Raw genomic sequence first — 14,046 nt, 5'->3', positions numbered from 1 at the left:
TTTGCCTTTTTTCCTGTTGGTTGTATATAATGTGCAGATGTATCTATAGAAGTGACTACTTTGTGAACCGTTGTAACAAATGTATTTTACATCATGTCTTAACTATACACACATACTCATGACAAATAGCATGTGCAAAGTGCTCTCATAATTTGTCTTGCTGGACTGACCCAGTAAAGTGGCTTCATGAACTACTAAATGGTTTGTATTACGCAGTTTGATAAACAGGAGTCTAAAACACTTCTGTTCAAAGTGAGATCTGTGGACTTGAAGCATCAGAATCAAATGTTTGTCAGAAATGCACATTATGGGGCCCCACCTCACAATTGCTACCGGTCAGCCTCTGTAGGTGGAGCACAGGAATCTAATCCAGGCGATTCCGATGCACAGTGAAGCTGGAGAAGCATCGGTCCTCTTTATACGTCGAAGAGTTTTGGTGGTTATATCTATTGATGTTTGCTATATTATAAATTAAAACCTAGGGACTTTAAAAATACTTAATCATTTTCGAAGTAACAATAATAAATCATTATATGTTGACATCAGAGCAATGATGTCATCACATATCATATATTTCTTGGATCAGGACACCTCCATGGTATACTCCTAAAAAAGAGAGAGAGAAAAAAAGCAAGTAAATCGTAGCATTATTGTGAAAATAGTTTTGACCTTGCAGATTCCTGAAGGGCCTTGGGGACTATCAGTAATCCCCAGGCCACACTTTGAGAACTGCTCTTGTAGACAATATGTTTTTGTGAAGACTGAGACCAAATTCCTGTAATCCTCATGTAGGGTAATTGATTATGGAATCATATGGGATGTTTCCATCACTGCTTAAGTGTTGGGGATAATTAGGAACTTTTCAAAGCCTGTAAGAATGTGGTTTATTAGGCCATTGAAGGATCTGTTACTGAATTCCCAGACTGACAATGGACCCCATGTTGGTGTTATAGCTTATGTAGCTTCTAGGTTTTTCACAAAGAGGGAAGGGATACAGAGGGTACCCTTCACTTCAGTTTCATGAAACACCTCCTCGTAGAAAAATGGGCCACAGATCTGGAAAGTGTTTGTATTCTAATTATGAATATTTTTAGCCTTAGCTCTATTTTGGGTAATTTTCTAGACATAATGTTGAAATTACTTCATTTCTTTCAAATAGATTTAAATAACTACCTGATCATTTTTTCTTTTTTGAATTGTAGAAGTAGCATCTTAGTGCTGATGATCCAGCACTCAGATTGCCCATACTGTACCCTTTAATAAACTCAATTATCTGTGTGCAGCACTGTGGTAAATAAATAGTGTTGGAAATTGTGGTGAGATTACACAGCGCTCAAGGGGATTTGTTAGCCTGCAGACCTGGAGTATTGAATCCTGCCTTGACTCACACGCTTCTTGAGGAATTATTATGCAAATAGAGCAGATTTCCCAGCTGCATGGCCCTCAGCCAGACCAGAGAGTCTTCCCTGGGCTTGTCAGGCTAGACCACTGCCCCCAGGTCCAGCTGTATTATGGTAAGAAGAGTGAATTAAAGAGGGAGAGGGAAATTGATTGGTGGTTTGGTTAATTGATTGGGATTCAAACCCTGAGTCCACATGTAGTAAGGCAAGAGAATCACTTATTTATTTTCTTTCAATCCTTCACTCTAGAAAACATGGCCCTACCACTGTCCATGACCATGACGCTCCTTTTCTGCCTACCCTTTATCCTCACTCCTTAGGAGTAAAATTGGGATGGGAAGTGATAAGGAGAAGCAGATATTAGGGGCCATAAGTTTTTCCTATAAAATTCCAGTGAGCAGGGGTTTTTGTCTGATTTAAACAACCTTGCTCTCTCTTTTTCCCCTAAGACACCCCAGCACCTGATATAATACTAGCTCCGTAATAGATGCTTGATAAAAGCACCTGTTTGAATGACTAATAATTCTATAAGATAGAAACATAGATGTTAACATTATGTATGTGATTGACCAACTGATTGATTTCCCTTAGGACACAAGTTAACAGAGAGTGAGAGAAACCAGTTATTGGCAATAGCATCATCCTTGTTTGTGGCATCCCAATTAAGAGCACAACATTTTCAAGAACATGAAAATGCAAGGTATGTTGGATCATTTGAAAAATAATAAATGAGCAGAAAAATACTGATGACCTGAGCTGCATAGAAAATAGCTAATAGAAGATCTGACTGATCTCAGTTCTGGATCTTATGAGTGTTTGGAGAAATATAATAAAATCACAGTGTTTAAAATGGTATTGCTTCTGTTTTGTTCAAATGAATTTTTTTAATTCAGAAAGAACAAAAGGATCTTGGCCCCTCTAATTTGGACATTATTGGGGAAGGTATTCTGAAACCTTATAGGAAGTCAGTTCAAGTAATTTGTATTATTTCTGTTAATCTTGAAAACATTTTGAGAAGCATTATAGTATAAAATTTAGGAATTAATCTGAGCAGTTAAATATATATATGAAATATATATATGAAACTTGTTTATGAGATACAGGAAGGAAATAACACCAGGTTATTTGTGAGCCCAGCGTGTACCTTTTAGCTTCCTAGTAACCTGAGCAAAAGAGAAAGCAGGCTTTATACTAGGGAAAACAAAAGCAAAATCATTGTAACATTCATGCTTCTAAGTGACAGGATTATTTATCACGAGTGTCTGTGTGCTTGCTCGAGTAATCCTACTTGAGCGAGTACAGTCCGTTACTTGCTAGAGTGATGCTGTTGATAAAATTGTGTTACTTCAACTCTTTTTTTCTTTATTTTTGCTTTTCCTCAAGAGGAAGAATAAAGATTAAAAAAAGAAAAAAGATGGCAGGTGACTGGGCAGCTCTGAAGAGCACAGGTCAGAAAGTCATGTTACTGAAGAATTAGGTAGAAGAAAAACTAAATTGGGTTTAGGCTGTATATTTGTGGCTAATATGGTTTTCTCAGAACATCTCTGCGTAACCAGCTGGTACTTTTCATTTGTTTTCATTCTCAAGAGAAAATGCAAGAAGCTTAATGTACAATCTTTTTTTAAGTTACGATTTGGTGAATATTTAGAGAGAGATGAGGGAATATAGAATTTCTGTAAATTACTGAGTGAATGAAAGGTGGAGGAAAATGGTCAGTAGAGCCAGGAATCTGGTTTGTTTGTTTTTTTACCCCCAAAGTTGTGCTTTCCAGTGTAGAAGCCACTAGCCATGTATGCCTATTTGAATTAAAATTAGGTTAAAAACTCAGTTTCTCAGTCACATTTAATGTCAGTGTCAGTGTAGTCACTGGCCACATCTGCAGTGCTCCATAGTCACTCCTGCGCTGCAGGTGGCGGCTACCATGTCAGGTAACAGAAGGAGCCTTTCCATTGTTAACTGTTCTATTTCCATCAAGCTCTGTTAGACAGTGCTGTTTTGGAGGGATGTGTGTGTGTGTAGGAGAGATCCAAGCTTTTGTTTTAAAACTAGGATTATACCTTACATTAATATTTTTATTATTCTTTTGTTAAATACAATACTCATATCCTTATTCCTTTACCTTCAGATGTTATTTGGATTTTGATTATTTCAAAAGTCCTGAGCATAGCTAATGATGAACTGGTTTGGTTTTTAAGAAGGGTATTCCAATTATTTTCAGAGTGTGCTGACTTACCATTGGTAAGAATCTGAAGAAAGTTTAAAAAGGAAAAGAATAAAAATTACCTGTAATCCCACAATAACTACTTCTAATAGTTTGCTATATTTCTTTCCAAGTATGTATGTCTATATTTATTATTTATTATATTTATACTTATTACAGAGAATTTAAAACATATACAAAATAACTTTTGCTCTTTAAAGGATACCATAAAGAACATTATAAAACAATACAGCAAATGGCAGAATGTATTCAGAGATACATGTCCAATAAAGGACTTGGATCTATAATGTATAAATCTTACAACTCAAAAATGAGCCAAACAACCCAATTAAGGTTTGGCATAGACTCTTTATCAATGAAGTTATATGAATGGCAAATAAATTCTTGTTTCATCAAAAAAGATATTTAACATCATTAATCATTAGAGAAATACAAATTAAAATCACAGTGTTACACCACTACACACCCACTAGAAAAATATTCATCAAGTGATAAGTGGATAAATAAATGTGGTATATCCATGCAACGGAATATGGTTTAGCAATAAAAATGAATAAAGTACTAATACATGCATCTACAAACATAAACCTAAAAAGAAAATTATGCCGAGAAAGAAACCAGTTAAAGAAGACTATATAATATAAAATTTCATTTATTTGAGATTTCTAGGAAGGACAAAATTATAAAAGAAGGACATCAGTGGTTGCCTGCAGGGTGGGTGTTGATGTCACATTATTACATCTTTACGCAGTCTGCATTCAAAACGATAAACCAGTAATTATTTTAAATGCATTAGTCTCTTATATTATGTAGAAAGCAAAACATGGAGTTCCAAGCCAAAGTTAAAATGATACTAGCTTTTACTCTAGTAATGTTTTAAATGCATTAAACCCTTAAATCATGCTGAGAACAAAAAGTGGAGTTACGAGTATTGTTAAGTAATACTAGCTTTTATAATTGTCCATGTATTTGCCTTTACTGGGGTATTTATTTCTTCATGTGGCTTCTTGGTACTAATGTTCTTTCATTTCACCTGCAGGACTTCCTGTGGCATTTTTTGCAGGGCAGGTCTAGCTGTCACAGACTCTGTCAGCTTTTGCTTACCTGGGAAGGTCTATCATCTCCCTCACATTTTAAGGACAGTTTTGCTGGATTTAGGATTCTTGGTTGCCAGTTTTTTTTCGTTTAGCACTTTGAATATATCAGCCCACTGCCTCTAGGCCTCCAGAGTTTTTTATGAGAAATCTGCTCATAATCTTACTGAGAATCCTTTGTATGTGAAGATTCACTCCTCTCTTTCAAGATTTTGTCTTGGGCTTTTGAAAGTTTGGTTATAATGTGTCTTGGAGCTCTGGGTTCATCTTACTTGAAGTTTTTTGAGCTTCTTGGATATTTATATTCATGTCTGTCATAAAATTTGGGAAGTCTTCAGTTATTACGTCTTCAGATATTCTCTCTGTCCTTTTTTCTCTCTTCTTCTGGGACTCACACAGTGTATATGTTGGTTTGCTTAATGGTACCCCTCAGGTCCCTTAGGCTCTGTTCACTTTTCCTCAGTCTTTTTTCTTTCTGTTCTTTAGACTTTATAATTGTGTTGCTCTATCTTCAGGTTGACTGTTTTTTTTCTTCTGTCTGCTCAAATCTGCCTTTGAATCATTCTAGTGAGTTTTTCCTTTCAATTATTGTACTTTTCAGCTCAGGAATGTCTTTTTCTTTTCTTTTCTTTTTAGGTTTTCTGTCTCTTTATTGATATTTTAATTTTGTTTACACATTATTTTCTTTATTTTCTCCACATCTTCCTTTAGTTCTTTGAACATCTTTAAGACACTTGTTTTAAAGTCTTTGTCTAGTATATCTGACTTTAGGTCTTTTTCAGAGATGTATTCTGTTTTTGTTTTTTGTTTGTTTTTTTTCCTTCGAGTAGGCCATACTTTCCTGTTTCTTTGTGTGACTTGTGATTTTTGGTTGAACACTAGATATTTGAATCTAATAATGTGGTAACTTTGGAAATCAGTGTCTCCTCCTTCTCCAGGGCTTCCTGTTTTTTGTTATTGTTTTTGTTTATAATTTTTGTTTTTATCAATTGTTGTAAGCTGTCTCTATGCCAAGGATCAGCCTGAGGTATAAACTTAAGTTGATCTCAGGATCTTTTCTTAGCCTTTCTCCGGGCATGTGCAGTTATTTTTCAGTTTTCCTTGTGTATGCTGTTGTTTTTGAATGTCTTAGCCTTAAGGTGTGGCTTTTAAAAGGAGGAAAAGCCAAAAAATGAAGAGAGAGTTAAGGAGGCACCGGACCTTTAAACTTCCTGAAAGTCACAACAATGGGTACCCTCCTTTTTGTCTGCACCTCCATGGTTAGCAGTCAGAGCATGGGTGCCCAACATTTGGAGGGTAAAATCCTTTTTTGCCCACCTTAGCTTCCATGAACTGTGTGCAAGCTGCTCTGGTGAACAATGCACACTCGCCCGCTAGGTGACTGGGCTGGGGGGATAGGTAGCTGCTACTGTGCTAGAGCTGGAGTTGACCAAAACTGAATGTAGTTTACCACCCAACTCTTCCTCTGAAAGACTGGACTCTAGAGTTCCAACATAGTTACATCAGACAGATTCTCCAGTGTCATTGTTGTCTGGTTGGGGAGACAGATTCCTGGTGCTTCCTATCCTGTTGTCTTCCCAGAGTCGTCCCCCTCTGATACTATATTGAATTCATTACCCTTTTGAAGTTGGAAAAAGTTACATTAATAAAATATGTAGGCCAAAAGTTCACTTATGTAGATATTTGTGCACTTATCACCCGTATAACAAACAATTGTTTTAGTTTTGATGAATTTATTTCCTATTGATCTTATCATTTATTTAGTAGGCCAGTGCATTGTAAAGTCAGTTCCACCATAGCAACAGAACCTACAGTGTCAAACAAAACATAGTGGTCTTTTTGACAAAGCACAGTCTTGTTTAGGCAAAGTGAATCTAAGTTATTTTTGCTTATTTGCTGAAGAAGTCCCTGACAACAGAGCTGATGTAAGGTGGTTGACTCTTCACATTTTGGCTTCGCAGTAGTGTTTTCATTATTGCCTGGGGAATGGAGTCTCAGAGGCAGCCTCCAGGTGCGGCTGCACGTTGCTTTGTCATGGGTTTGGTCATGTAATGTTTTGCTTCCGAACTCAGTAGCTTGCAGCACTTCCTTTCTGTTGCTTGTTTTGGCTGCTGACCTTATTTTCCGAATTTCTCCATGGGTTTTTCTCTTTCATCATTTATGACTTGGAAAAAGACTTTAATGATATGTACCCATGGTATTTGGATAGTAAAAAGATAGCAGTGCACTTCAGAAAAAAAGGAAAGTTAATGTCAAAAACAATTTTCCTTGGAATGACTGTAAATAAAGTAAATTTTTATATAAATACATGTTGTCTTAATATGGAGTTATTTTTCTTTGTAATAATCCTTTTCCTAAAGCCTTGTATTGACAGAAATGAATCATTAAAAGTTGTATTAAACAATCGCTTCTAATTTGGAGCTAAAATTGTTTTGCTGACCTTGTGGTTTGATATAAAAATTTATTCCACTAACTGCTTAATGACTGGAGGGAAAACTAGTAAAGGAAACAATTTAGTTTCTTCCAGCAACCTTTCATTTATTTTTGCTCAAAATGCCTGTTTGACTTAGATCCAGATGTTCACAGGTCAGGATTCACCTTTCTGAGGTGGACCTTCCCCTTACTTTGCTCTGGTTCGGGTCCCCCTTTGCTCTCCGTGCTTCTCAGACACTCATGAGAATGCAGTCTGCCCTCTCTAAGTTCTCTGCCTCCTCCGCTTCACATGGTGGTTTCTGCATGGGCTGCTTGCTTTTGTTGGGCTTCGTAGCTGTGCAGATTGTCTTCCAGCCTTTCTTCTGCTTTATTACTCAGACTTCCTAATTCCATGACTATTATCTCTCTGTGAAGCTCTCTGACTAATTTGTCATTGTAATAATTGTCACCTCTAGGGAGAAGGCAGGCCAGCTCTCCTCTTGGTAAAAGGCTGGTGAGCAGATCAGTCCAAGCAGAGGCTGGGCGGCATTCCCAGGTTACCTTGCCTGTAGTAGGAATTGGGCAGAGGGCGTGGTGCAGAGTAAACCCTTGCCTCCTTTTAGGTGTCATTCCTGGGGCTAAGGCCTGCTGAGACGGGCGTGCGCTGTTACGTGTTTTTACATATTAAATGGTATTTTAAGGTGTTTTAAAGTAAGTGTTGATTCTGTGGGTTTTATAAGTATTGTTTTTGTTTTTTTTTACTGTAGATATATAGTTAATTCATTAAGTTTTGTTTGCTTCTTTTTGTTTGCTTGCTTCCTTTTCTTTCTTCCTTTGCTCTTTTTGCCATTCCTTAGACGTTGTGTTCAAAATCCTAAACACTTATACATGAACCTATGGGAAAATCAGCACCGTTTAACTCTTTAATCCATTTGGAATTGACTTATGTGCATGTTGTGAAATGAGTTTTTCCTTTGTGATCTGGTAGCTTCCTTTATTTGTAAAATATTCCAACCTATTCCCCAAGTAAATTAGAGTCTCCTTGTAACTCCAAGGATGGCAGGACAGAAATACACAAGAGTATCTTAATCAGTTTAGCCCACCATCACAAATTACCATAGCCTGGGCGGTTTAAATAACAAACATTTATTTCCACAGCTCTGGAGGCTGGGAGTCTGAGGTCAGGGTGTCGGTATGGTCGGGTTCTGGTGAGAGCTCTCTTCTAAGTTACAGAAAGCTTACTTCTTACGGTCTCACGTGGTGGGAAGAGGGCAGACTAGCTCTCCGGCCCCTTCTTATAAGCACACTAATCCCATTCATGAGTGCTCCACCTTCATGACCTAGTTACCTCCCAAAGGTTACCCCCTCTTTCAAATACCATAACATGGGGCATTCGATTTTTACATATGGATTTGAGGGGGGCAGGCAGGGAGATTCAGTCAGGAACTTGGTGTAGGCTTGCTCTCACGTGCTTCCTTGTGCTCTCCCTCCCTCACCTCCACCCCCTCTCCCCACTCTCTCTCCCACCCCAGCTCTCTTCCTGCTGCCCTCCCTTCCCCCTCCTCACTTATGTGCTTGTGTGCACACACACACAGCACACGCACGTAAGTTGGTATGCATGTATTATCTAAATATATTCAATGGTTTAGTGGAAAAAACTAGAATATAGAATTAGAAGTTTGGGTTTTACTAATAACTCTATCATTTATTAGTAATGTGACCTTAGGAATATTACTTTAACTTAAGCTCAGCTTACCTGTAAAATGGGAATAATATGTATTCTGTCATGTTTCACAGAGCTTTTGTGAGAATAATTGATTGTGTATCAATATGTGTCAGTCAAATTCTTCTACTTGTTACAAAGAAATAAAAGGTTAATTCTATATTGTAGTGCAAAACCAAGTAAATGCTTAATAGATAAGCAAAAAGAAAACTATCATGAACAAAAAATAGCATTCTTTGTTTACATCAAGTAGCTATAACTATGACAAGAAAAGAAATTGGAGTCCAGTGAAGGAAATAATAAGATGTGTTGTATTATAATCTAGCAAATGGGACACCATTAGAGTGGATTTTTAATGTTATTTTGTAAGATCAGTTGTTTTCTTTGTGGTTTCTTATTTGGTTTTATTCTTAAAAAGACTTGTTTACTTATATTCTATTTCCATTCTCTTATAGTTTTCCTTTGTTACACTGGCATTTCATATTTTGAATTTATTTTCAGGGTGATACGAGGTTGAGACCTTACTTTTCCACGTAGTTAACGAGCAGAACCAGTCACACTTGATGATTTGTCCATCCTTTCCTTATTGATTATTAGGTGTTACTTTTATCTTACGCAGAATTTTAAAATGTATTATGGTCTGTTTCTTGATTTTTCTCTTTGTTTCCACTGATTTGTCATTCTAGCTTTATTTAATAATTAATTATTTTCTTCTCCTAAAATTTATTGATTATTCTTCTAGCTAAGCTTGAAAGTATTTTGATATTGGAGTTGCCTTAAAGTTATAGTAAATTTGGCTATAATAGACATCAAATACTGAGGCTTTAAAAAAATACAATATAACTCTGCATTTATTAAAGTCTTTTGATTTCTGTTATTAAAGCTTTATAATTTCTTTTATTGAACCCCTGAATCTGAATTGAACTTCCTGAATCACTTGGAATGCTTTTGGGCACAGGTAACAGAAACCTTGTTTCAAACTGACACAGTCCCCACCTCGTGTTGAACAGGAGGCTCAGGGAACAGGAAGGACAAGGCTCAGTAAGTCCATCTGCTGACGCCGCTTCTCTGCGGCTTCTTCGCCTTGCTTGTGTATGTGGGGTTTGTCATAAAGCTGTGACAGCAGATAGCAGGGCAGCTGCAGAAGTTTCAGGAGTCAAAACCAGATTGTTTCTGTCTCTCCGAAGTGAGGAAACCTCTCCCAGGTGTTACCCAGCCAGCTTCTCCTCGGTTCTCATTGATCAGAGAGAACTCATCCCCATTCCTCAGCCAGTCACTGCAGAGGGAACTGGACTGTTGTGATGGTCTTGAGCTGATTTTCTGATGTGAAGTAAATGTTGAGTTATCAACTAAAGCGACCACTACATTCTCTAATAATTCTCTGTCTTCATAATATTTCTTTTTCTTGTCTTCTACTGGCTAGAACTTACAGTATATTTTCATGTTTAAGGCTGTTGTGCCAGAGACTTGGATTTCTCCCTGGTTTTGCTGATCCCTAGCTATTATCTTAGGATAAATTATTTGACCTCTCTTGGACTTAGTTTCCTCGTCTGTAATGTGGAGGTAATAGTAGTTCTTAAAGAAAGAGTGCCAATGTCAAATGAAATACAAAATATTTAACATGATGCCCATTAACTGTTAGCTGTCCCTCCCCATTGAACTTACATTTAAGTGGAGGGTAGACGGACAAAACAGATGTGGTACATCAAATAATGATAAATAGTTTGATGAGAAACAAAACAGTGATGGACTATAGAGCATCCTGGGGCTGGATGGTGGGGTAGCCTCAGTTTTAATTTGGAGCTCAGGGAAGTGGATGGCAGGGTGGATTAGCAGGATGGGAAGATTCATGTTAGAGCAAAGACCTGAGGGAGGAAAGGAGTAAGTTATGTAAATATCTGGAGGGAGAACCTTCTGATCAGAGGAGACAGCACATGCAAAGCAGATGAAGTCAAAGTGTGCCTAGCCTGTTAGAGAAATGGCAAGGAGGCAAATGCAACTTGAGAGGAGAACCCAGCTGAAGAGCAGTAGAGATGGAATTGGGGTAGGGAGTTCAAAGACTTAAGTTTCTACCTGCGTGGAATGGGAAGCCATTGCAGGGTCTTGAGAAAATCAGAGCTTAATGTGACCTATGTATTAACAAGATCATTGTGCCTGCAGTGTTGTAAATGCCTGAAAAGGGTAAGAGTGGACCTGGGAGATGAGTTAGGAGCAGAGGTCCTGGGCCTGAGCCCTGGGACACTCCACATTAACAAGACAGGAAGATCAGGCCATCCAGCAAAGGAGATTGAGAAGGAACAGCGGAAGACATAGATGGAAAAGTAGGTGGGGGTGGAGTTCAGAGAACCAAGTGAAGCAAAGAGTGTTCAACTGAAATATGTCAAACAAGAAGAATGACTTGACCATTCAATTTAGCAATGTGGAGGTCATAGGAGACCTTGACGAGCAGTTTTCAAGAATGTCAAGGGGAAGTGGTGGTAAAGTTGAATTGATGGGGGTTCAAAAAAAAAAGGGAATAGAGAAATTAGAGACTGCAAGTACTGGCAACTCTTAGGATTCCTGTATGCGTGTGTGTGTGTGTATATGTGTGTATGTGTGTACATATATATATATATATATAATGTCTTATTTTGATTTTACAAAAAATGGGCCATTCTACTTGAAAGAGTGCCCCCCCCTTTTTTTATATACCATTATTTTGTCAACACTTCTCTGTATTAGTTTTTGAAAAAGTGGTTTTCAAGGATGGTACAACATTAGTTCTTTAAAAAAAGTACTATACAATAGAAAATCTCGATCTTATAGGATTGATAAGGCCAGGGAGCTAATTTGCAGTAGGCTGTGTGATATTAGTGGTCCCTTGCAGGGTGAGTCCCACCCACATCTATTCAGCACTGTCGACGTGTACACAGAATTCTGTATAGCTTACCTTATTTATGGCAATCATTCTATTCAGTCATTTGGGCTAGGAAAATTATATCATCTTTGATTCTTTTGCTCCTTCATCTAGCACTGAAATGTTGTATTACTTGGTGTGGTGCAATGGGACTGGCCCTGAGTGAGGTGTCAGGAGTCAGGATTTTGGTCCTGGCACCACCACCAAGTATCAAAGTGATATAAGTCTTTGTGCAAAATGCTTCAACTTTAGACTTCAATTTCCTCTTCTAAGAAATGGCATTTTGGATTGGATGACTGCTGAAATCTTTTCCAGCTCTGATCCTAATTGAATTGCATGAAGCAGGCCCTATTACTTTCTGGTTCCTACTTAAACCCTGTATTTTCTCTCTTGATATTTGAGCAGAGGTTAAAGAGTCAGGAAAAGGAACACCTTCTCTATGGCCTGTGATAATACTGATGAAAAGACTTCAGTCTGAAAGATTTTTAAAAATGCAGTGTTCACTCTTGTAGACGATTACTTTGGGTGCGTGGAGTCAATATATAACCAATGAAAGAGCTCGTACTTAGCAGAACATACATATCAAGTATCTTGGCTGGCTACAGAAGCTGTCATCAGTTTAACTCTTTTAGTCACAGTAGCAACATGGGAAAGTACTTCACTTGAATTGCAGTCATTGTGTCTGCATTTGTATTGTATTTTCTTTCTTCATCTGGCTTCCTGATAAAATTGAGAATCAGTTTCTTAGTGATTTTTACCTGCCAGATGCAATTATCTGGGTTTTTTTGTTGTTGTTATTAAAAAAGAATGTCCATTTCTAGCTTTAGATTTATAGTTCATTCACTCATTAAGTGTTCAATTAGATGATAAAAGTTTAAGGGTTTGAAAGATGATCATAATCAATGAAAGATAACTGGGGAAAGAAACAAAAAGTAGCCATGTGAAAGTAATTCCCAAGGAAAAGCAAGTATTGTTGTACAGTGCATATTGACTCTTTTACTTAAATATTTCTGAATTTAAAAGGACATATCAAATTATTAACACATTTACACCATCTGTGACAACAAATTGTAACTTTATATCATAGCTGTTTCATTTAAGTTCTCAGAGAAGCTACTTCATTATGACAATGAAGTTAACGTTCTGAGAACAAACTATATAATAAAAAATAGTGCTTTGGGTGTTTACAACCATACGTAGCTGTAAAATGCCTTTGGAGATACCTATTTTCATTTGAGCAAATAAATCCCCTAAAAGCACCAAGAAGGAAAAAAATACTAATTCAGTCATTATCATTTAAGTTTGCCTTACTTCTAATATCTCTCTTATGGTATCTTCAGTTACTTAATATGACTATGTCTTAGATGATTTATAACCTATGTGGGATTAAGCACAAAATATTGATTCAGTGGATAAGATGTCATATTTGTACACTTTTTGCTAAATACTACATTTTAAAATATTTTTCTTTTTCTCATTCTAAGAGCTGAATGGAAGACAGAATAGCCTCATTATTGTAGGAGAATTTCTCTGTTCCCTGCAATGATTCCAAAAGCTCTTGCACACTTCATCAGTATTATTGTAATTCTTTGGCTGCAGGATATTTGGCAGCTGTTGCACCCCACTGGCAAATCCTATTCATGCTTCTTTCCCATTCACCCATTGCCATTGGAGAATTGATTTCTCTCTCCTCTGCTCTAACCTTTCCCAATTCATTTTGGATTGTTCAATGTGAAACATTTTAATTTCATATCATACAGCTATTCAGCTCACAATCCCTTTTTTAACCTGTCACCAGGGTAACAGCATAGCATGCTTTCTTTAGGCAATCAGGTTTTTATTTCACATGCTTAATGTTGCATTAAATGTTTGCATTTTGTTTAACCGCCCTTAAATACTTTGAACTCTGGATATGTTTTATAGGATAATGAAATCCTTAATTTTTGAATTGAAACTAAATCAACACTATCACTACATTCATAATAAAATGTCAAATGATTAATTTATGTAATTCAAAGATTATTATTAAAAATCCAAGTGAACCAATCTGTGTAAGGTGATTTTCTCTAGGTAATAGATTAATATTTGTATATTTATGCTTAGCTGTGTTTCAAAAAAAACATTTAAAGTTGGTTTAGAGAGATTTGTTAGTGAGTTAAGTAAAAGTGTAAGAGGAATGAAATTGGTGCAAATGGAAAAATCTACCTTTTGAAGGCATTACTTGATTTTTCTGTAAAATGTTTTCGTGTGTGTGTGTTATATATTAGTGAATATGAAAATGCATATGTTTAAATCTTAAT

General features: G+C 36.9%; 1 protein-coding gene across 4 annotated transcripts in view; it reads left to right on the top strand.

Annotated features, from left to right (window-relative positions):
* Positions 1 to 14,046, top strand: part of PCCA (propionyl-CoA carboxylase subunit alpha) — a 331,849-nt gene that overhangs the window by 188,509 nt on the left and 129,294 nt on the right. For all 4 annotated transcript variants that reach the window (XM_031466271.2, XM_010986054.3, XM_031466270.2 and 1 more), the window contains exon 18: positions 1,992 to 2,100. In XM_031466271.2, the coding sequence (XP_031322131.2) occupies positions 1,992 to 2,100 (109 nt within the window). The remainder of the gene's footprint in view (positions 1 to 1,991; positions 2,101 to 14,046) is intronic.

The sequence above is a fragment of the Camelus dromedarius genome, chromosome 13, assembly GCF_036321535.1.
Source record: "Camelus dromedarius isolate mCamDro1 chromosome 13, mCamDro1.pat, whole genome shotgun sequence".
NCBI classification, from domain to species: Eukaryota; Metazoa; Chordata; class Mammalia; order Artiodactyla; family Camelidae; genus Camelus; species Camelus dromedarius.
Note: the sequence above shows the minus strand (reverse complement) of the source record. Positions and strands in the feature narration are given on the sequence as shown.